Source organism: Rosa chinensis, chromosome 5 (genome assembly GCF_002994745.2).
Source record: "Rosa chinensis cultivar Old Blush chromosome 5, RchiOBHm-V2, whole genome shotgun sequence".
In the NCBI taxonomy this organism is placed as follows: Eukaryota; Viridiplantae; Streptophyta; class Magnoliopsida; order Rosales; family Rosaceae; genus Rosa; species Rosa chinensis.
The window spans coordinates 89,698,585-89,723,787 of record NC_037092.1 but is presented as its reverse complement, the minus strand read 5'-3'; the positions used below and the strand labels follow the sequence as shown (position 1 = coordinate 89,723,787).

The following is a 25,203-nucleotide window of genomic DNA, read 5'->3' as shown; positions in this document are numbered from 1 at the left end:
TTGGGTATGATACACACATTCTAGTCAGACCTTGAAGAACTGTAAAGGAATGGGGGTGAGGTCCCCTACATTTCAAGCACATGCCATTTGGACACCGGCATGAAAAATGTTCAAAAAGGCAATGATATGTTATTCTGTTTTTTGTCCCTATCATAACAAATGATAAAAAAAAAAATTCTGTAGTTATTCAATTACAAAGGCAAGTCAAAACCATAACCAAGAAGATACACATTCTTCTACAAACTAACCTAAAATGGACATGCAATCTTGACGAAATATTGCATTATTACCAACATAATAGAATGAACCTGAGCAATATTACAAGGCAACAACCACCCGCTGCAATTATATATAACAAGCAACTGCTCTGAGTGATGCTCAAACCAGTGAAACCCAACAATACCCAGCACCACAGCAGATATGAGAAATCATGCACGTGCAATAAGTTAAGACTCTTGGGGTGCCTCAAATCTCGTGGGAGTATCAATGCCCATCATACAGCAGATGCCTGATATTAAGATTATAAGCAGAACAATTGCCTGATCCATTGCAAAAAGAAACAATATCAGAACTCCAGTCATACTATGTATTGTAAAGAACCCCAAAAGAAGGATGATTCTTAAATTCACCGCAGAGGTTAACTTGCTCGCACACTAGCAATTAATGTAGTCTCACTTTAGACTTTCATAATCCAAACCTTTCATGTTGAAAAGCATATTGTAAAGATTGTCTCTGCAAAAGACCAATCAAATTGGAGATCTTTTAGTCATCCGTGAGTCAAATACATGAACGGTTCATCATGCTGATCTTAATTGTAGCCAAAACCGTCCATTTATTTGATACAATTGGATGGTGAAGCGATCTTCGATTTGTTTGATATTTGGTAGAGATGACCCTTAAAAGGTAAGTCCCAAAAGAACTGTTACAAGTATCAAAGTTTAAGGTGAAAATTGTTTAATGACAAGGGGGCGAACAAGGTGAACATATGAATTGTCCCCAGAAAAATCATAGAACCATGCATAGTTGCCATTACAAACCTACAAAGTATGGTCTGTGCACACACATTTATGGTGCAAAGGAGAAAGAAGGAAACAATTATAAGGACAAGAACTAGTTCAAATTATGCGTGTACAGATTAAACATTTAGTAGAGGCCAAACAGACTTTTTAGCATAAAGATAGAGGTTCCACCAACTTAAATTAGATACCTAAGAAATGCCAGGGTACAGTTTGTCTATAAGTAAGAAATATGGATGAGACAAAAAAAAAAAACGTCATGCAGCACTGGCAACAACAGTGGCAATTTGGTCCATTAGTGTCCCTAGAAGCATTATCTACAAACACTTAACCACAGAATAACCAAAAGAGGAAAAACAAAAGACAAACTTACAACTAGAAGTCCCTCCAGAAGTGATGATTTGATCTGACAAACTTCATCACAGGCTGTCGAATTGGCTGATGCATTTCCTGAGGCACTTTCAGCGAGAAACCTTTCTAACTCTCGATGAGAAGGATATTGGATTGATTTAATGGGGTCTGAAACATACAGAACGGCATATTTCGCCCCAGACTGATCCACAGAACTAATAATCTCAGAGAAAATTTCACCTGCACAGCCACCAAATATGTGTTATGGCTTTGTCCTAGACCAATCTTATAATAAATATCCTAGACCAGTGTGATTTGAGTAAATTAATCACATAAACAACTAGTACAGTTCAACTTAACCTACTCTCTGAATGTGGGTGTTCTAGTTCCTTTGAAGAATCAGATCCTTTGTGGCAGAACACCACCAAATCTGCTTCCCCACTTGATCTTTTCTCCATCCTCGAAAGAAGATAATCCTGTCCAATTTTTTGAGGAACAAAATATATAAGATCTTTGTGATATATCTGAAAAGTTATAATGTAATACACAATTATCAAGTTGACTTACATGGACCGAATGCAGGTCTGAAAGCTTTTGAACATTATCACTGTCCATAGAGCATGACTCCGAGAAACAAACATTATTGAATCCAAAATTCTGCCCACAGATCTCTGACATCCCTGACACTAAAGAACTTTCCATAGCATCCTTCTCTGATGCAGCAATATAGGGAAATGCCATGGAGAAATTTGATTGTGTGAAAGAGACCTGTTCAAGACCATAGAATTTTAGCTAATAAAGCAGAAATTTTGAAAAATAAAGTAGTTTTGTCACCTGACTCCTGAATCATAAATTCCAACCAAAGACTAAATTCAATTTAGCAAATTCTACTTACTTTGAGTAAGTCCACAAGAGCTGGATCAGCATGTTTGCTTGCAGAAATATCCGAAGATAGCAACTAAGAAACAAAGGAATTATTTCAGTATCCCCAAAAATAAACAACAGCAAAAAGGTTTTCACTGTATCACAATGTCAATAACAAATCCACATCCAAAAAGTGAAGCTGTCTCAATCATAACCATTAAGGCCTTGTATGGTTCTTAGACAGTGACAGAGTGTAATGGTTATACTCATTGTAAATTGTTTAAGAATGTAATATTCGTTCACTTCCTTCCCCTGGTCTCATATTTAATGCAAAACAAGCAGACTGCTGATTCTAGTAAATCATCTGTGCATTAATTCGCCACATATGAAAACATAAAGTACTATGAAAATTAAACAAACATGAATAGCCAGATTAAGTTCGAGCTTACAAACAATCCAGAATAATTTAAGTTAGCACAGGAAGTCATGAATCATATGAAACTATTGACTCAGTTTTGCATATTTCTCCAGCTATAGTAACAGGTAGCAAATATAAAAAGGATTTCTTTGGAATTTGGAACACATAAAGAAAGTTACATGATAACAGGAGGGTATCCAGTGTTGTTACCTCTGTACCAACGAAGACAAGAGCAAGGTCCAAAGGCTGATGAACTTCGTTGCTAGGGCACTACGGAAATGAAGAAAGATATATATAAGATAAAATCAAGAAGAGGAATTATAAATATAGAGTGAAAAGGAAAAAAAAAATATATATATATATATATAAACTCAGAAGAGTGGATTTGTACTTCTAGCAGTTCATTGAAACGAGACGTTATAAAGTCTACGACATCACAAGAACTGCAAAAACTACCACTGAAAACGGAAGAAAAAAATACCAGCAAGTTCGACCAGCCCCCTTCTGAAAGCACAGACTTTGCTAAATCCTTTGGAGAGATAGTCTGGTAATTAATGGCTGCCTTGACTCTGTTATTTGAAAGCATATAATCAGCAAATTAAGAACAAAGAGCATTACATTAGAGAAAACAACCCTCAACCCCTAAGATGGTTGCTACCAAAATGTTCCATTATTTTATCAAATTTCTATGTGCACAGCACACTGCCATCAAAGGAGATGACACGGTAAGGAATATCGATATGGCAAGGCTCTATCCAAAAGTCAAAAGATAGATTCTTTTAATCTTATACTGAAGGGCTAGATTAAAAATAGAAAAATGAATCCCACAGGGTAGCCACCCTGTTGTCTCCCAGGTCATATTTCATCTCCTGAAAGGAGGATTTGCATGCGCATCATTTGGCCTGAACAGGACTAGACTAATTTTCGGATTCGAATGGATTGGACGAGCTGAAGTCAGCACTGCCATTGTGTTTGATGTAGAAACTGACTACCCGTATTACTTGAAACTAAATGGACCTCAATTTGATAGGAAGGCAGCATAGGTAAATTAAAGTGACATGGAACACAGCAGCCTGAGACTTGCCAACTTGAGTTGAAATAGTAAGAAGAGGTAACACATACTGATGGTAGTGCGGTGACCAGAGGAAAGCTGGCACTGTGTTGTAAGTGGAGGGCATTGGAAGCCCTGAAGGAATCTGAGAGGCAAGCAACAAAGCCACCAAATATGCTAGCAAAGGTAAAGCAGCCTTCATCTTTGGTCCTGCACTCAATCCATGGTACAGATCAGATTGAGCCAAATCATACCTCGTTCGAATTACGCATCCGTATGCGAATGCGAACAGAGATCGATGCAAATATAGGTATAAGTAAATAATAACCAATCTGATATAGCGAATCTAAAGGCAACAAGGAAACTAATAGATCGTTTTGTGGACCAACCTGAGGGCTGAGGCTGAGAAACTTGATCAGAAATTCAGAAAATCCTTTTGCTGGTATTATCAGAATTCAGAATTCAGAAATCAGATTCCCCAAACCAATTGAATCTGTCGACGTCTTTCTCCCTTGGCTACTGGAGATTTCTACCTACAAAATGCCAAGCCAGCACCACGCTCTATTCTCATCCAATCACTTATTCAGAACTTTGGGGGGCCCAATCATCCCTACTTTACATCGCCAGGCCCTTTAGTAGTTTTTTTTTTTTTTTGGTCAAATAGGGTCTGAGCATTTTAACCCGAAAATTAGGAAAACCGACCCAACATGTCTCGACCTGGGACCGTTTGGTCCAGCGTTGTAAATAAATTTGAAAGTGTTTATAGGCCCGGACCAGTATGTATATACTTTGGGCTTATCTCGGGCCTTGACATACATTTGAAGCTCAACAAGGCCCTTCTAGTGAAGGATCTTTTTTTTTTTTTGCAATTTTAAGAGATCGCTTATTAGACTCACTTTTCGATCACATATTCACATCTTAATCGTTCTGTTTTTAGGTATATATGAGTACATCACCTCTGCAAATTTTTAGCTAAATTGATGATCGTTAAGGTATCTAACTAGATTAAATCAATAGACGAACCGAATCTGTCCAACCTGAACCGTTCGTGTTCATAATTGTAAATCGCAATTATGAATGCCTTAATGTAAGCACATTGGGAAATTACCACTCAATACATGATTTCCCATTGTCACAAGGAAACCGGAGCTTCAAGGAAACAAAGAGGAAGATATGATCAAGCAGAATTGATTCACTGATCTTGAGTTTAATATATATTCATTCCAAATCATGTTGCACGATTTAAATTGATTTACATGTCTATTAAATTGATTTGGTGCATTTTGCATTAAAGACTTTTGTGCATGCATAACAAATAAGTTTCGATATCTTTCTATATCTATCTTATTTGATGATTAAAGAAAGGATTTGTTTGAGGGGGAGTTTTCCTCTTGTATAAAAGGCTTCGAAACTAATACATGTTTAGGGTTTTCAAAACAATTGTTCACTCTTGAACCATGGGTTTTTGTCAAAAACCATTTTTCTGAAAACTCTCTTTATTTGTTTCATGCTTTCTCTTGTGTTGTCCAGTACTTTCATAAATCATTCTCAAAGATTAGTGAGACATTGAGAACAAGAAAGATCAGTGATTTGATTAGAGTTGATAGATTGACAATCAAGTAATAGTTAGATCAGTTGTAAATCAAGTTAGCATCTGTTGCTAAGTGAATGTGTATGTTATGAACAACACAACTTGTATACTGTAAACTCATTTGATTCATATTGGATTGATTTTTCGTGTTGGCTACGTTAAAAGCCACGCAGTGAAGTTTCCTTAGTGGAGAGGTTTACACTGCGTTAGCAATTTTCTGTGTCCCTATTGATCAAATACTTTCATAGTTATGTTGTTCTTTTGATTATAACACAATATCGTTCCATTTGGTATTTTCATTTGGCATCAGAGCGGGTTCTAGATTTTTTCTAGTAGATCGCAGGGACGATGGAACAACATCGAGATAGGGCTGCTGGTGGATCTGTTAATAGTCCTCCATGGTTTGATGGAGGATGTGAAAAGTACACTCAATGGAAGATATATATGAAATCATACTTGTATGCGCAAGATGAACATGTATAGTACATTGTGGAAAATGGCTGGAAGACGCCAATAATTCCAGCTAAAGGCGAGGGCTCATCAATCTCTATTCCTAAGCCACGAAAGGACTGGACTGACGTCGAAGTACGTGATCTTCAAGCTGACTTCAAAGCAAAAAATAGCATTTTCACTGCTCTCTCTGAACGTTAAAAACTGAGGATTAGTCACTGCGACACTGCAAAACAAGCTTGGGATCTGCTGCAGACTACATATGAAGGAAACAAAAAGGTACGTGCTCAAAAATTGCAAGGTCTGATTTATGAATTTGAAACTATGACCATGGGAGAGGATGAAACCGTGGATGACTTTCATGGTAGAATTCTAAAGATTACTGGTCAATGTCGTAGCTTAGGTGCCCCTTTTGATGAAGATAAGGTAGTCAAGAAATACTTAGAGCCTTACCAGAAAAGTTTCACTCAAAAGTCACTAGTATTGAGGACTCTTTTGACATTGATGAATACCCTTTGGATGAACTCATTGGAAATCTAAAAACTTATGAACTAAGACTAAAACCTGAAAAGAAATCCAAAGGTGTGGCTTTCAAGGCTGTGAAAGGGCAAGAAGAGGAAGACGAACCACTTGATCTTGCTCTTCTGACCAAAGAGTTCAAAAAGTTTCTTAGGAATAAATCCTCCTCTCAAAGCTTCAATGTTCCCAAGAAAAATTTTGTTAACAATGATAACAACGTTAGAGGGAATTTTAGAGCAAATAAATCTGGAAAAGTAAAATGCTATGAATGTGGTGGCTATGGCCATATTTCTACTGATTGTGGTAACAGGAAGCATGGAAATAGCAACAATAGATCCCTCCTCTCGACATGGAGTGATGATGAACCTCAGGAGATCGAAAATGTTGCCTTCGTGTCGTCTCTTTCACTTGAATCTGAAAGTGATGAAGAATTCTCAGATGATGAAACTAATGTCCGCTGCAAACAACTCTATAAAGCGTCAAAAGCCACATTAATAAAAAATACAGGTTTGGAGGATGAAATTGTGCTGCAAAAAGCTAAAAATGAGAAGTTGGAACTTGCATGGAGGACCTCTCAGAACACGTGGGAACTAGAAAGGAACAAACTCATGGAAGAGCTGCAGAACTCACAAAGCGACAAAAGCTCTCAGACTTGGAAGATACAATGCGCTGAACTGAAAAACAAAATCAAGATGCTTGAACTTGAGGTAAAAGGACAGGAGGCTCTAAACTTAAACCTACTAACGGAAAATGAATCATTGCAGAAAGAGCTGAAGTCCACTCAAGAGAAGTTCACAAAGTTTGAGATAAGCTTTGCAACAGCTTATAGGTTGTTCAACTCCGGAAAAACCCACCATGATACATTCGGACTTGGATATTCTGGAGAAAGCTCCAAAGGCACACACTTTGTGAGAGAGTCAAATTCGGAATTGGAGAAAGATGATCCCATCACCCAAGTCATCAAGGATACTATCACAAGGGCTGACAAGGAACCAAAATCTTCTCAGAATGTCACTCAGGTAAGGTTGAATCAGATGCCTCCTACTAATCATAACAGGTATGCGACTTTTAAGTTTTTTATTCCTACATGTCATTACTGTGGTAAGTTAGGACATATTAGACCAAGATGCAATGAGAGACTTATGTCAATTCCATCTGGTGAGGAAAAGCTATCTGTAAAATCGTTACATTGTGAGCTTAAAGAGCAGAAAGAGCTTATCAACAAATTGGCTAGCCTGATTACTAAAGCAAACATGCAAAATAGAAATAAACCTGTCTGGATTAGAAAGGACTTGAATAATCATCATTCTAATCACTCTGATTCTACTGACTCTATTAATGATGTCTGTCTCATGACAAGTGTAAGTACAGATAATTCCTCAACATGCATTGAAGCAACTTGCCTGGTAGCACTCACTGCCTTGGCAGACAAGCGAAAAGATTTCTGGTATGTGGACAGTGGTTGCTCCAGACACATGACTGGAGATAAAGCTCGGTTTATCTCATTCGAAGATGAAAGCACTACAGGTTCAGTTACCTTTGGTGATGGGAGAAAGGCAAAAATACTTGCACGAGGAACAGTCAATACTCCTGGAATTCCTTATCTAAAAAATGTTTTGTATGTAGAGGGCTTAACTGCCAATCTAATAAGTGTCAGTCACTTGGCTGATGATTATGAGGATGTGTGGTTCAACAAGCAAAGATGTGTGATTCTTGATAACAAGGGAGAAAATATTATGAGAGGTAAGAGATCTTCAGATAATTGTTATCACATTCAATCTAATGAATCTCTAAATATACAGGATTGCTTGTCTGTGAGATCTGCCGAAGAAACCTTCGAAATATGGCACAGAAGACTGGGGCATGTAAACTATCAGGATCTACTCAAATTATCCACTAAGCAGTGTGTCAGAGGTCTACCAGCACTAAGTGGTAAGACCGACAAGATATGTGGAGAATGCAAAATCGGTAAGCAAGCCAGATCTCCTGATAAAACAATAAATGCTGCCACTACCACAAGAGTTCTGGAACTGCTGCATATGGATCTTATGGGACCAGCTCAAACAAAAAGCATTGGAGGTAAGAAATACATACTTGTGATCGTTGATGACTTCTCCAGGTACACTTGGATTAATTTCCTAAGAGACAAAGTTGAAACCTTTGAATCATTCAAGGGATTAAACTAAAGAATAAAAATGGAAAAACAGTACACGAACATGTGCTTAGTAAGAGTAAGGTCAGATAATGGAACTGAGTTTAAAAATGCTGCTTTTGCTAACTACTTTCATGAGTTAGGTGTTTCCCATGAGTTTTCAGCCCCGATCACTCCACAACAAAATGGAATAGTTGAGCGCAAAAACAGAGTGCTGTTAGACATGGCAAGGGTAATGCTGCATTCTGCTGGTCTAACCTCGAACTTTTGGGCTGAGGCTATCAGTACTGCATCTTACACCATCAATAGAGTCTTCTTAAGATCTGGAACTGACCAAACAGCTTATGAGATGTGGAAAGGTAAGAAACCAAACATAAACCACCTTCGTGTGTTTGGAAGCCCCTGCTACATATTAAGAGATCGAGAACAACTCGGAAAATTTGATGCTCGAAGCGATGATGGTATCTTCCTTAGATATTCCACAAATAGTCGGGCATATAGAGTCTATAACAAAAGAACCAGGATTGTCATGGAATCTATTAATGTGTCTATTGATGATTCCTACATTAGACAGGAGAAAACCTTTGCAGAAACATCACCTACTCACATATCAGAATCTGAAGACACATCAACTACTGATGAACAGAGAGAGAATGCTGACAACATCTTCGAGCCAGCTCCTCAAGTGAAAAGAGGGTTCAAGCAAGTTCAAAAGGATCATTCACGTCAAGATATTCTTGGACAAATCTCAGATGGTCTCAAAACCAGAAGCCAAACTGCTCCACAGGTAAGTGTAAATGAGGTAAGTCGAGGTAATGCTTTACTTTGTTTCATTACAGAAAATCAAATAGCGATGAATGTCATATCTCTGTGTGGGTTTGTTTCCCTAATTGAACCAAAGAACATCAAGGAAGCCCTACTAGATGATGATTGGATTAGTGCCATGCAGGAAGAATTAAATCAATTCACTAGGAATGATGTGTGGTACTTGGTACCAAGACCTAGAGACTGTAATGTAATAGGCACTAAGTGGATTTTTAGAAATAAAATTGATGAGAAAGGCAATGTAATCAGAAACAAAGCTAAGAATCAAGGTTATTCACAGATTGAAAGTCTCGACTTTGATGAAACTTTTGCCCCTGTTGCAAGATTAGAATTAGTGAGATTGCTTTTGTCTGTTGCTTGTCACCTAAGAATCAAACTGTTTCAAATGGATGTCAAAACTGCATTTCTGAATGGTGTGTTGCAGGAAGAAGTCTATGTGGAACAACCTCAAGGCTTCAAAGATCCACATAATCTAAATCATGTTTATAGACTCAAGAAAGCCCTATATGGTTTAAAGCAGGCTCCACGAGCTTGGTATGAAAGGCTCTCCACCCATCTGGTGGAAAAAGGGTACACAAGAGGATCAATTGATAAAACATTCTTTGTAAAACGTGTGAAAAATGATCTTATCATAGCTCAGGTGTATGTTGATGACATTATCTTTGGCTCTACATCTAAATATCTTGTCAATGAATTTCAATCGGTCATGGAAAGTGAATTTGAAATGAGCATGTGTGGTGAGCTAACCTTTTTCCTTGGACTGTAAGTGAAGCAACTTGATGCAGGTATCTTTCTCACTCAAACCAAATATGCTGAGAATCTAATCAAGAAATTTGGACTTGAATCCAAGAAAGTGGTTACAAATCCCATGAGCACCACTACAAAACTGAGCGAGGATCTGAATGGAAAATCAATCAACTCCACTCTCTATAGAAGCATGATTGGAAGCTTACTGTATCTAACTGCCAGTTGACCTGATATTTCATACAGTGTGGGAGTGTGTGCTCGATTTCAAGCAAATCCCAAAGAATCACACTTAGAAGCTGTCAAAAGAATCATCCGATATATCTCAGGTACAATGAACTGCGGCATTTTCTATACCTTTGACACTAACGTAGAAATTGCAGGCCATTCTGATGTTGATTGGGGTGGAAACCTAAAAGATAGAAAAAGCACTTCTGGAGGTTGTTTCTTCATTGGGAATAATCTTGTTGCTTGGCACAACAAGAAACAAAACTGCATTTCTCTGTCTACTGCTGAAGCTGAATATGTCGCAGCTGGAAGTTGCTGCACACAAATGCTTTGGATGAAGCAAATGCTTCATGATTATGGCATCACTCAAGGTAAGTTGTCTATTTTCTGTGATAATACCAGTGCTATCAATATCACCAAAAATCTTGTTCAACACTCTCGAACAAAACACATTGATCTGCGCTATCACTTTATTAGAGATTTGGTTGAGCAAAATATACTTGAGTTAAGCTTTGTGCCCACTGAGAGTCAACTTGCTGATTTGTTCACTAAGCCTCTTGACACTGCTAGGTTTGAAATGTTAAGAAATGCTTTGGGGATATGTTCTAAGTATTAAGGCACTCCAATGTGTGTCCACTGTTGAGAGAGAACGTTGTGATCTTAGTGTGCTTTGACCACTGTCATTAGTGACTTGTGCATTTTCTCTGGACACTATTGTCATGTCTTATTCTGGGCAAATATTGTGTACTCATGGTTCGAATCTTAGTCAGTTAATTCTCATATGCACTTTCACTTATAGCCTATGTGGTGGCATGTTCCTTGTTTATTGTCAAAGAGATTCAGTGAAATAGGCGAACTAATTAAAACTGCTCAAATGATTCTTTCCATCTTCTCAAAGTAATCAGGTCCTAGTTGTGGTGAACTTTCTAGGATTTGTAAGAAACGAGAATGGATAATTCTATCCCATCTCTCCTAGTAACCAGGCCTTAGTTGTGGTGAACTTTCTAAGGTTTGCAAGAAACGAGTTGGTAAGTGATCTGTGCACGAAAAAATAAAATAAAGCAGACAACTACTCGAGACTCTCTCCATGGAGCATCCTTGTTATGTTTAGTACCCTAAGAACATCTGTTCTGGGAGTTGCTGAGAAGAGTCTTGCTACATGAGTTCTAAGTGTCACAAAATAAAAAGGGTCTATGACTCCAATACATTACGTGCTTGGGAACAGGGAATAATGTTTCCTACTCCTTCTAAGGAGATTTATTGAGCTTAGTTCACATGTTCAGTTCTCTTATTTCACTTCTCTCCTTCACTAAACTTGTTTCTAAGCCCCATATACTGGTTACTCTCACTCTCATTACAAGTTACTTCCTAAGTTCTGAATATGAGTACCAATTCATTTGTTGATAGAATACATCATGCCTGCTGTTCTGACCTATGTTCTTTTCACTACAAGATTTGTGCTCTTTGTGCTTCAACTATGCTATACTTTCTCTTCTCATTATGACAAATGCATTAATCGCTTGGATACTCTGCAGACGAATATATTGTGTGCTATAATTGAAGATTGTGGGAATCCATGGTTCTCTCGATATCTATTCTGGATTGCCATCTGTTTGTATTCCCTTTCCTTACTGGTTAAGCATAACGTGAGGGGGAGATTTTACTTGCATGCGTGATTCTCGGAATTATAACTTGCAATAAATTTTCTTCCTCTTGGACGCTATCTCTGACCGATGCGTCTCTTGATTTTCCCTAACCTACTGGTTCGATATATATCTATATCTCTTTCGGATTTCACTCTGCATTGTCTTAGTGCGCAGATTCTCTCACTTCTTTTTCTCTCAACATGGTTCGCTCAAAGATCACTCCTCGCTGCGAAGGCCATCGGCGCCTTCCTCCTCCAGAGGAGGGGCGCCAGGCCGCAGCCCGAGCCGGTGTTCTTCATCCCGGCATGCACCGAGACCGAAGCAGAAGTCCTCCTCTTCATCCATCTCCTTCTAGTGCTCCTTCTGTTGTTTCTCTTGAGAGTCTTCGCGACCTCATTCTGGTCACTGACTGGCGGGTTGCAAGTCTCACCACCGACATGGATGACATGCACTCTCTCCTCGTTCACACCAACCATACTCTCAGGGAAGTCCTCCGGGAAATCCGAAGCATGCAGCGCCACCCTCCCGGGTTTGACGCTCCTGGTCCGTCTATGCCTGTGCCAGAGGACGATGATCAAGAAGAAAGCAAAGGTTCCATGGACACCGAGGAATTTCAGGACACCGTGACCAAAATGCTGGAGGAGTTTGATGTTCCTTCCCATTCAAAGGGGGAGAAGTAATCTTTTCATCTTCTTCTTTTCTGTTTCTGCATTTAAATTTTTCATGAACAATATTTATTTTGGGTTTTTGAATTTGTAAGTGCATAAGCACAGACTACTTGGGATTCTTTTCATCTTCTTCTTTTCTGTTTCTGCATTTAAATTTTTCATGAACAATATTTATTTTTGGTTTTTGAATTTGTAAGTGCATAAGCACAGACTACTTGGGATGCTTATTTTTGGAAGATTATTATTATTATGTGATAATTGCATTAGTTAATTAGTTACTTGGATCTGGAAAAGGATGGAAACTGATTCCTTAATCCAAGTAACACTCCTTGTTAGTGATTAGTGGTTATCTGTGAAAACTAACATGCAGGACATAAAGATGAAAAATCATGTGTTGAATGGGAATGCCCAAAGGGGGAGATTGTAAGCACATTGGGCAATTACCACTCAATACATGATTTCCCATTGTCACAAGGAAACCGGAGCTTCAAGGAAACAAAGAGGAAGATACGATCAAGCAGAATTGATTCACTGATCTTGAGTTTAATATATATTCATTCCAAATCATGTTGCACGATTTAAATTGATTTACATGTCTATTAAATTGATTTGGTGCATTTTGCATTAAAGACCTTTTTGCATGCATAACAAATAAGTTTCGATATCTTTCTATTTCTATCTTATTTGATGATTAAAGAAAAGATTTGTTTGAGGGAGAGTTTTCCTCTTGTATAAAAGGCTTCGAAACTAATACATGTTTAGGGTTTTCATCTGCTGCATAAAACGATTGTTCACTCTTGAACCATGGGTTTTTGTCAAAAACCATTTTTCTGAAAACTCTCTTTATTTGTTTCATGCTTTCTCTTGTGTTGTCCAGTACTTTCATAAATCATTCTCAAAGGTCAGTGAGACATTGAGAACAAGAAAGATCAGTGATTTGATTAGAGTTGATAGATTGACAATCAAGTAATAGTTAGATCAGTTGTAAATCAAGTTAGCATCTTTTGCTAAGTGAATGTGTATGTTATGAACAACACAACTTGTATACTGTAAACTCATTTGATTCATATTGGATTGATTTTTCGTGTTGGCTACGTTAAAAGCCACGCAGTGAAGTTTCCTCAGTGGAGAGGTTTACACTGCGTTAGCAATTTTCTGTGTCCCTATTGATCAAGTACTTTCGTAGTTATGTTGTTCTTTTGATTATAACACAATATCGTTCCATTTGGTATTTTCACTTAATGATTATCAATTTGGCTGAAAATTTGCACAGATGATCTACTCATATATACCTAAAATGACTGAACGATTAAGATGTGAATATGTGATCGAAAACTAGGTCTAATGAGCGATTCCTTAAAATGACCAAAAAAGGGGAAATATCCCTCATTAAAAGGGTAAGATATTCGATGAATTGTCTCAAAAAACTTAAGGGTAGTATGAGCTGGGGAGTGCACACTTCTTCATCTCTCCCACGCTACTTGGGTCAGAGTGTTAGCTAGTGATGCTTTTGGCTACCCCCGAGGAAGAAAAATTCGTTCATGGATCCGCCACCTCTGTTTGTTCATGCATGTCAACATCCGCAATCTCATTGGACAATCTCTTAAAATTAAGGTATGCACAAGAATTCCACCGGCAATCAAGTATAAAGGTAAGAGGTCATGCACCGCTCATGCTGTAATTAATCCTGTTGGTGCTGGACTCTGGCGGGCATTTGATGCATTAGCTAGTTCATCCTTTTCATTTACCTTCTTAAACAGGTTAGCTAGAGAGTGAATGTTAATCATGCACCTCAACCGATTCAAGAGAAAACAATATTTATTTTGTACCAATGGATTTATTATGATTTATGATCGAGACAGTACTAACTACTAGCTATAATACTAGTGGATTGATTGATCGATGGAAAGGGTTTTGCAGAGTGCAGGGGGAGATCTTGTGAAGGCTGGCTAGCTCTAGTTTGTCATGTGATTGCTATTAATATTAAAGGTTAGATAACTAGCCTGAGCTACTTCTATGCAACTAGTATCTCTACACCGCTCCCATTCAGCTAGTTTGTATGTGCTAGCTATCTAAAAAACAGCTGCTAGTTTAATTTGTATGTGCTAGCTAGTACCTCTTCGATCTGTCTTCAGTTCATCCGCATCCATCTCCTAACTAGATGCTCTGGCGGTGGTGCGTGCTCCCTTTAGCAATCAATGAGAGACGTGTCCTTATTTCTCCTGAAGAACTCTCTGGGATCGAAGATGAAGAAAGGCTTGAGAAACTTCTGCAACGACGATGGCTCAACCTCTACCCTCAACCAACATGGCAGTAGCCGCCCCAGCCCCCTTGGTCTTGCTCTTAGTCAACATGATCATGATCATACCTCCCCAGTAGGTCCTGTCAAAGTCGACTCTGGCTTTAATAAACATTGGCAAAATGCTGCTGCTAATACTGATGATCATCAATATCGTCTTCAGGAAATGGAAAGGCAGCCAACGTTGGAGGAGATGATATTGAAGTTGGATTTGGAAGAGGAGATTGCAAGAAAATCAAAGGCGCTGCAGCTCATGAAAGAGGGCCCAGAAGACGATGACTACAATGTTGATATGAATGGACTAATAATGCGAGGACCGGGTAGGATGTCTTGCGTAAATAATTCAGATATTTTGCGGTCTGCAAGGAATGCATTGAATCAGTACCCTCGTTTCTCTCTTGATGGCAGGGATGCCATGTACCGCTCTTCCTTCAGAAACAACTTACATTTGAAGCAGGATCATATTGGTATTGTAGGGCAGGAAAAGCTGAGGCCAACTCATCGTGATCACAGAAGAAGCTCAGATGTATGCTCATCAATGGGCCGTGATGCAAGCAGCAGTACCACGAGGTCTTTGTATCGTCGTCGTTTGCCAGCAACTTTAGCAGGGGAGAGTGTCGTATGGTGCAAACCAGGTGTAGTAGCCAAACTGATGGGGCTAGACGCCATGCCAGTACCAGTAAGTGTTAGTGGTAAATTCAAAGGTAGTAGTAATGAAAAGTTGTGTTACATCTTGAAGCAGAGTCAACGAAACATGATCACTATGAGGAGCAAAGGTGAGCAGAGACATGAATTGGAGAAAAGATCAATGATGCACGCTATGGATCGTAGTATTCCTGCAGCACGTAATTGTAGCAGATTTAATAATTGTAAGAAAGGCAAGGCTGCTGCTACTACTACTACCGGTTCCTGCAGTACCACATCCAAAACTACTCCAGCTGGCAATTACTGTGTTGTTAAGCCATTAGTCACCATACAGCATTCAGATAATAACTAGTAGATCGAGGGAGGGTACTTAAAGCCAGTTTTATGACTGACAATGTATACGCGGTCAGAATTACAATCACCGTCACTAATACTCTTCTGATTTGAAACGAGTGAAATCCATTGGTAATAGTAATTGTGGATGACTCTTGCAGTTTCACCTTCAAAATGCTAATTATCGATCAGTAAGGAGATTTTTCCTTATATGTGTTGGTTATTTGTTTAGAAGACTGCATACTGATATTTGTATAGTTCATATCCTTCTGATTCTATCTATGTGCAAGAAAATCCAATGTTTTTTGCTTATATCTGTTGGTAAAGCCACATATTGTCTCCATTATTATTAATTAGGGAAATTGCAAATTTCACCTCAATGGTTTTATTTTTTCTTTCAAGGGAGAAGAGCAATGTGTTTCAATTTCATGCAAGTGCTATAGACAATATTGGACTCTAATTTTGTCTTAAGCCACTTAGATCGATCGAATTTCAGGATCAACATACAGTTAGCTAGCTTTGATGATTTTGAGCAGTAAGAGTTTTGTTAAAATAAGATGACTAACCTTGAAACATATATAGGTGTGATTGCTCATGATGCAAGTAAGTGTCTTGGCCAAACTGAAAATCATAGATACCATTAGTAATTATGGTAGCGTGCAACAGGACTTAAGCTTTTCGATTATTACATGGATGCTAGGCAACCAAAAAAGTAAATAAGCATATATATATATATATATATATATATATATACATATATATATATATATATATCTCCTAGCTAGATACTACGTACAGAAGTTATGTTCATTAGCCCTGTAGGGCATAATAGGCTTTGTAAACCTGTAAAGATTGGACATTTGTACTCAAAAAGTGGCCGGGGTGGCATCATGATTCACAAAAAGGATTATACGTATGTAGCAGATGGTTACAGTTAAGATTGCCCAATAAAGTGCAGAAAAAGGTTCTTAGTTTGTACCAGAAAGGAGTGTAGCGTGGGAAGATTGTGATTCTCTCATTCATAACATTAGTTATTTGAGCTTGACAGACGGTTTGCCACATGCTAAGCCCTTTTGAAAAAAGGGGCATTTTATATTACACCCAAATTTGATTACACCTATCAGATTAAACCCATCTATAATTTTTTTTAATATATACCCAAATCTGTTGATTAAGTTGATTACATAAATAAATTCTCATTAAGTGACATAGAAAATAAAATATGTTTTTGTCAAAAATTTCTTAATATGCTACAAGCTCTAAACAAATACACTTGATGAACTAGATCATTGATTGAAGCTCTGGTAATCAATACCTAGATCGAGGTTTATATCTGATTTTTTCTATATAAAAGGTATGTTATATTTTTCATATAAACACTTGAATGGAAAGCAAACATAGGTTAATAACATATTATACAGTTGTTCTATTTGTAAGGTATGTACTAAAAAGGTACCTGATCATTAGAATACTTTTTTTTTCTAGATAATTTGATTTTAGGTATGTATCTAACATATAGGAGGCTTAGTTTTTGGTTTATACATTCGATTACAGCCTAAATGTTAATGGGTTTCGTATAACATCTTTGTATTAGAATTTATCATTATTTTCTGTATCATACCTCTTTGTTAGGTTTTCTATTATATTATACCTATGATTGTATAAACAAAAATGTTACACCTATGATTATGGTATATATCATTGTGTGTCAATTTCTATTAAGCTTGAACATTTCTATTATTTAAGCCCTACCTACATATACATATTTAGTAGGTACATTAGACATGTATTATTTGAGAGAATGTAAAAGGGCAAATTAGATATACATGAAAATAAGGAAAAATATTGATTATATATAGGCCTATAGTTTATATGGAAGGTTTTCTTTTGATTTTTTTATTTTTTTTATTTGTATGAATCACTCTATATAGAAGGTTTATCAATGTGATTTGGGTGTAAACTAAAAGAAAAGTATGTATGGGTTTTTTCTAATAGAAGGTTGAATTTTCGGGTTTATATCTAATTTTCTCTTGAAAAAATTGATAAGATCCTGAATTTTTGGTAGTTAAGTTTTCCCCAATCTCTTTAACTTAATTATCCCTCTATATATAAATATGATCGAGATTCGTTTCTTTGTACTAGTAGTAGCAGCTGGTGTCAAAATTTCGATAGCAGGCATAGCAATTGAAATATAAAGAACTAATGTATCACAAATTCTGTATAAAGTCAAAGTAAAATGCCTGCCCCCATCATCCATTGATTCCATTTCCATGTGCCTAGTTGGGCACCCAAATTTAATTTTAAGTAAATACCAGGGTGTTAGAATATTTATTAGGTGAATATTCTGCTATATATTCAATCTAAAAAATCATATCAGATATAAAATAATGGGGTATTAATTTTTATTCGCAATGCAGAAATGGTTAACTATCGAATAATTCGTCAAGTTGAGGACGCAGGTAGCTGATTGCAGTAAACTTCTGAAACAGTTAAGATTCTTTCTAGTAGCCGTAGGGATAGAAGCGGAGGGCAGCATCTGTTTGAATTCAGAAAGATGAATAGATGATCATAAAGTACAAGTGAATTGAGAAGTACATAAATGTGTACAATATATAGTACATAACGTACAGAAGAGATTCGCGCCGGCCAAGAAAAGCTAGAGAGGAAAAGGAGAGAGGTTGGAAAGTGGCCTCAGGCTCTTGAAAGAACCTAAGTAATACCATTATACCAAGAAAGAGTAGCTCATGCATGTTCTTGGAATGCTGATGCTTTCATTCAGCTGACTAAAAGTACTCCAGTCCAAGGGCCATGCATATCATCGTCTGTTACTGTTTTCTCTTTTCTGTTACACTTTAACTAATAACTATATATAAACTGTCATCTGAGTATGACTATGGGAGACTTGCTGTCATCCAAACTTGATCACTTGCCCACTTGCGTATGCATTTCCACGATCAAACATGTTCATTTAGCTAGGAAAACCCGGGCACATTCATCCATTATTACCACCATACTTGCTGGTCATTGAAAATAGAACTAGAATTAAATATTATCTATAGAAAAGTATGTAATCCATTGTATATTTAGCCCTTCTTATCCTACAATAATCCACAGGTTGTACTACTAGTGGTGCATGGTATAAACTTATCGATTTATATTGTTGGTCATTCTCTATCAGCTTAAGCCTGGTAGCCTAATTAACATGATTCTAATGGTGCAGGAATACAAATGTCATCCCCAACTCTTTGTCGATCTTTTTAGCTTTTGAGACCTGTAATTGTTTAATACACACATGCATACAGCACTCATCGGCAACGCATGGCAATCTTATTACTTACAATATTACACTATCAAACTCTCCGGTGTACGTCTACTGGTATTCATACTTCATAGTTTGATTGATCATAATTATTTTTCAAGTATTATCTAAGGAATCTTGGTTTATGAAAAGAAGGTCAAAAGTCCACTTGACTGCACTAATAGCCAGCAGGCTGGGCGCAAACTGCCATTTTATAAAGAGTCTTTCTTCAGCAAGCTTCGTGTTTGATTTATATATTGGCTAGCTAGTTTCAGTTACTCATGAAGTTAGTTAATTGTCAGTATACTGTTTTGCGACTTTGTCCATGTTTGTTTATCCCAATCTTGGCCATTGATTAATTTACATATAAATATTCCTTGATCATCTCTCATCTTGTAATCCCTGCCCGGCTGCCCCAGCATTCACATCTATATAAACCAAACAATCCCATCAGCCTTTTTATTCATCATCAGAAACCACTGATCCTCTTTTCTCCCATCAACGGGAGCAATCTAGCTAGTTCCCAGGCTGCAGATTAATTATGGATGAATATCGTACGTGCATCATATTTGTAGTCCTTCTTGCCATTTCACAGACTGTGAAGAGTTCTGGTAATGGGTGGACAAATGCTCACGCCACTTTCTATGGAGGCAGTGATGCTTCAGGGACAATGGGTAAGTTTATTGATATAAGCTCATCATCATATAGAATTAATGGTGGTTGTAACTTGTAACTTAATTTGGGGTGACTTAATCGCAGGTGGGGCTTGTGGTTATGGAAATCTTTATAGCCAGGGGTATGGAACAAACACTGCTGCACTCAGTACTGTTTTGTTCAATAATGGGTTGAGTTGTGGAGGTTGCTATGAGATTAAATGTGTGAATGACAAACAATGGTGCTTACCAGGATCCATAGTAGTAACCGCAACTAATTTCTGCCCACCCAACAGCGCTCTTCCTAATAACGCTGGAGGCTGGTGCAATCCTCCATTGCGTCATTTTGATCTATCTCAGCCTGTTTTTCAACACATTGCTCAATCCAAAGCCGGAATTATCCCTGTGCAATACAGAAGGTATGTATAAAACTCAATTTTGTAGATACCTTCTTAAGCATATGTGTATGTTTGAGATCTATATGTCAACATTATTCATTGATGGATGCAGGGTTGGTTGTAGCAAGAAGGGTGGAATCAGATTTGCAATCAATGGGCACTCCTACTTCAATCTGGTGCTTATAACCAATGTGGGTGGAGCTGGTGATCTGGTGAGTGTGTCTATTAAAGGTTCGAAAAGTGACAACGGTTGGATGGCCATGTCCCGGAACTGGGGTCAGAATTGGCAAAGCAACTCCTATCTTAACGGCCAAGCCCTTTCTTTCAAGGTTACAACCAGTGATGGACGCTCTCTCGTCTCCAACAATGTGGCTCCTCCCAACTGGTCTTTTGGTCAAACCTACACTGGAGGCCAGTTCCAAGATTTTAGCTCCTTGGTTAACTTCTGATGAATTAATCCAAAACTAACTTGATCCTCTGTCATTGTTGATATATTTTGGGTCTTTCTAGTGGTGCTCAATAATACACAAGGCACGCAACTGGATCCGAGCAAGCCTAGCTAGCTGCTAGCTAATACATCTTGTTTTTTTTTTTTTCCATGGATATTGGCTGAGGTGAACAAAGGTGGACACCCGGCCGCTCGATGAGTAGTTTCTATGAATTCTGTTAGTCAACTTGCCTTTCTTAAGGAGATGAGAGACAGGGATATATATATATATATATATATATATATATTCGATTGTCAAATCATATAGCAAATACAGTTCTGCTCGATGCAATGATCAGGGTAAAATGTTAACTCAAGATTGCTTATCAGTTTATTAGTTACTACTGTTGTTTGCTGAGTGTATGTTGTTGGAACTCGGACTGTTATTTCATAGATAGTTGTGAAGAAGTATACTGAGTTAATCGACCTCTGCTATGTGTTTTTCTTATTATTTTATATAATTAAGTTTATCATTTCATTGATAATCCAAAAGTTCAATAATTTGAACTTCTAGTTCAACTCAAATGTGTATGTTCTATCTGTTTGGGATTTGTTTCTTTCACAGTGTTTTTTTTTTCCCTTCACATAGCGTGTATTTTTTTTTTTTTTTTTGTGATTCTATTCAAACCTCTCACATTGGCATTTGCATCTCCTACCATATTTTTGTGATTAAACTTCCCATATATCTCTATGTACGTACCTCTTATTCTCCACACTTCCACAACAATGAATACAAAGCAAATGTTTATCGTCATTCACCACTGACAAAACCTTCGAGCACAGCAAACACATATGTAAGAAGCGGCACGGGAAAGGAAAAAGGAAACAGAAATGGGTGTTCTTCAAAAAAAAAGGCAAAGAACAAAATTACACTTTGATCAAGCCTAGCTTCCAAATTCATGGTGGGTTGTTTAAGCAATTGATCAAATTGAAAAAATATTTATCATTGCCCAAAAAAAAAAATCTTCCGCAATATATATTACTAGTTTGCAATCACATGCTCTGCATGTGTAAGAAAAATTTTAATTGTAAAAAAAAAAGAGTTATCTGCAAAAGAAAATAGATTTAGTGGGTAGTTATTACAGAGAGAAAATAGTGGGAGAAAAAATGGGAGGTTGTGAGATAATTTCTTTTCAATTTTCTTAATAAAATCTATTTTATAATTTTCCTATTTACCCTTGTGATTTAATTTGTTGTCAAAGTTTTTTAATCTTTCAGGGTTAAATCTGTTAAAATTTTCAGTTTTGGCTAACAAAGCCTCTTCTCTTAATAATAGTATAGATGAGAAATCAAAAGGCACTCTTGAATTGAGAAAAAAGACGAATTAGATTGTTGTTTATATTTTTATAGTGACTTTTCTAATTTCTTGATGAAATTTTCTTTTTTCTCTATCAGTCAACAAAACCTAGTTGCAGATCCCCCTTTTGAGAATACGAGCTCAAGAACATGATCATAGTATTTCCGTAATTAAAGTTATTAGGAGAGTTAAAGACGGTTTCTCAACTAAGTATAAAATCATATTAGACAGCGATTAGACAATCGACCATCAATGGTGAACAAAAGAAATGCAAAAGATGATGATGGAATTATGGTTCTCAGAGAGAGATAGAAGCTAGAGATAGGAAAAATTGTCCGTCCAGTATGTAACGTTTCAGACATTCTAAACTTTTATACCTTAAGTCTTCAAAATGGTACCCGAGGTTCTGACACAGACCGAATATTTATACCTGGAGCCGTTACAAAGACTGCTAGCTGTCATATGTTGATCATTAGATGACCAATATTTACCCTTCATTTTTTGTTATCCTTAGTTCTTCTTCATATGATGAAAAACAAAAAAAAACAAAAGAAATTTTTTTTTTACTGGAATGCAAAAGAAGAATTTTGATCACCACCTTCTCCTTGCTTCTCGGTTATTCTTTCTTACTTCTTCTTCATTTGAATCATCTTTTCCACTTCCAGATTCCGGCTAAAGATTTTGTTCAAAATTTGAAACTAAAATCTCAAATTCCAAAGCTCGGATATGACGAACAATGTCAAAGTATTGTTTGATTTCAATAATCTTGAAGTCAGCTCTTGGCCTATAGATTCTTTCACCCATATAGACACAAGCACCATGTCTCAGTTAGAGCTCCACGCCCTCTCTCTTGTCCTTGAACCGCCGCCAGACGTACTCCCCCCTCCGGTGCCCCCAGTCAAATGTATCGACTGGTATCGACTGGCCATCGGCCGCTTGTGGCAGGCCTCCTCTCAACGCTGAAAGCATCACCACCCTTAGCCCAAGCTAACGACCAGGAATGCAACGAGAAGCATGCCATCATCGCATCCTTAAACACTTGATTTCCCTGGATCCCAAATTCAATCAAATCGACTTGACAATCCTTGTTTTTGGACAAGAATATTAAGTGTGAAGATGAGGAAACGAGAGAGGAAGCCCAAAGTGAAAGGGTCAGGACAGGAAGGCATGCGCAGATTGTAGACAAGAATTGTGCCCAGTTCTGTCTTTGTAAATCTTAGCAGCTTGTAGGGCTAGGCATGGGCCGATTTTGTGCTAATACCGAGCCCGATACCAAAAATATATTTCGGTGCGGGATCTTGATTTTTCAAAGTTGATACCGATAGTACCGAAACCGAACAGGTTCAATTTGGGCTCGGGCCCATTACGGGATTTAAGCTAGTTTTTTTTTTTTTAATTAAAAAAATTGATCGTGCTCTCGAGCAAGCATCTGCCTAGACCACATTCTTGGCTCTTGCCATAAATTACAGCCAACCAAACAAAAATAAAGCAAGCAATACCAGCATTACCGATATAGAAAAGCATAGACTATCGAAATCCAAATACAACTCAATGATCAATGTTTACGAACCCAGATTTGAACTTTTACAAACCTAGATCTCAAGAAAAGGAAAAGAATTAAGGGTTAATTACATATAAGTGCATATTTCAATGTTTTTTTTGTCATAAGGCCACCAACTGTTTTTTTCCCTCATAAGGCCACTAGATTAAAAAATGTGTTAAATTTTGGATATAAAAAACCAACATATTTACATAACTACCACTAGAGTAAAAAGTCAACAATCATCCTCTCTTTCTTCTCTGACGAGGTCTCCGGCCAACTCCGGTGGGTCTCCGGTCAACCTCCGGCCAACTCCGACGAGTCTCCGGCCGACTTCCGGCGACCACAAAAGCTACTGTCGCTGACAACAAAAGCTACTGTGGTGAGATTTCCGGCAACCTCCGGTGAGGTAGCAAAAGCTACTGTCATCAGCAACAAAAGCTACTGGCAACTTCCAGCGAGGTAACAAAATCTACTATTATCAGCAACCAAAGCTACTGTGACAAAAAAAAAGCTACTGTTACCAAAAAAAACTTTTCTCCCCAAAACCATAATCTACTATCCCCACCAACAAAAGTTACTTTTGCCAACACCAAAAGCTACTCTAACCAACAACAAATGCTACTTTCACAAATACCAGAAAACTACTCTCACCAGCACCAAAAGATACTCTTACAAACACCAAAAGTTACTGTCACCAACAACAAAAGCTACTATCACCAACACCAGTGAGCTACTCTTATATTAAAGAGCTACTTTGACCATCAACAAAAGCTACTATCACCGACACAAAAAGACCATTTGAATAAATCAAAATGAAAACAAAAAACTACTAACATCAGATTGAAAATATACTAACATAGAGATAGAAAGCTACTGTTACTGTATTGAAAAACCACTATAACAGTCATAGAGACTTATAACTTGAAATCAATAAAAAAAAAAAAAACTATTGACATCAGATTGAAAAGATACTAACATAAGGGATAAAAACCTACTATCACTGTGTTGAAAAATCACTATAACAATTACAAAAAACTAATGACCTGAAATCAATCAAAACAAAAACAGAAAAGCTACTAGATATACTACTATAGCCATAGTATGCAATTTGACAAAGGAAAAATCATCAAAACTAAATACAAATTGCTATCTCAGTCCATTGAAATATGCATGCAACTAAAAATTTGAGTGAAGAATATCATCGAACAGTTGGTGGGCATGGCATTACCTTCTGCAATTCGTCGAAGCACTCCTTAAGCCAGCTCAATCATTTCTCTTCCAACTGAATCTCCAAAACCAAAGCATACTTACATTAACAATTATTATTCAATTCAACAATTATTCAAATCAGGCCATTCACATCATAAACTTCCAAGTACAAAACAACAAAATAGCACACAATACTACAAATAAGATGGCAAAGCACTACAGTAAACGAGACTAGAGCAAATTAAAATTGGAAGTATCGTATCTGAGTCCAAAACTCTCCTCACAAGAAATTTGAACGAAAGAAACAATGAATCTCAATACCTACCTGCAATATCTGCCATATTTCAGTCACCGTCGTGGTAATCGTTAACCTGACGCGGCGAGTCACTATCTAAGATCGGCTCCGCTAGAGATATTGGAGATTTCACTGTTGACGGCAAACCACTGCAGGGATTCGACAGCTTCTCTTCTTTAAACTCGACCTCACCTCACTCTCCGATCCAACTGAAGTCTAATTG

General features: G+C 37.4%; 3 protein-coding genes across 4 annotated transcripts; 2 read left to right on the top strand and 1 right to left on the bottom strand.

Moving 5' to 3' along the window:
• Positions 1–37: 37 nt before the first annotated feature.
• Positions 38–4,266, bottom strand: LOC112166960. The gene is made up of 9 exons (XM_024303899.2): positions 4,090–4,266; positions 3,772–3,910; positions 3,131–3,218; positions 2,860–2,919; positions 2,263–2,325; positions 1,935–2,135; positions 1,732–1,843; positions 1,390–1,607; positions 38–539 (listed from the first exon to the last, which is right to left on the bottom strand). Exons 2-9 carry the CDS (start codon positions 3,900–3,902, stop codon positions 447–449), a joined length of 966 nt encoding a protein of 321 aa, XP_024159667.1. The 5' UTR covers positions 3,903–3,910; positions 4,090–4,266; the 3' UTR covers positions 38–446.
• Positions 4,267–14,568: 10,302 nt separating this feature from the next.
• Positions 14,569–16,061, top strand: LOC112202131. The gene has a single exon (XM_024343047.2). It carries the CDS (start codon positions 14,722–14,724, stop codon positions 15,817–15,819), a length of 1,098 nt encoding a protein of 365 aa, XP_024198815.1. The 5' UTR covers positions 14,569–14,721; the 3' UTR covers positions 15,820–16,061.
• Positions 16,062–19,579: 3,518 nt separating this feature from the next.
• LOC112202133 (expansin-A1) lies at positions 19,580–21,009 on the top strand. Of its 2 annotated transcripts, none has more exons than XM_040505442.1 (3): positions 19,580–19,772; positions 19,858–20,170; positions 20,274–21,009. In XM_040505442.1, exons 1-3 carry the CDS (start codon positions 19,640–19,642, stop codon positions 20,596–20,598), a joined length of 771 nt encoding a protein of 256 aa, XP_040361376.1. In that variant the 5' UTR covers positions 19,580–19,639; the 3' UTR covers positions 20,599–21,009. The 2 variants fall into 2 exon arrangements, with proteins under 2 accessions (XP_040361376.1, XP_024198818.1); XM_024343050.2 differs by having other exon boundaries at positions 20,262–21,009.
• The last annotated feature ends 4,194 nt before the right edge of the window (positions 21,010–25,203 follow it).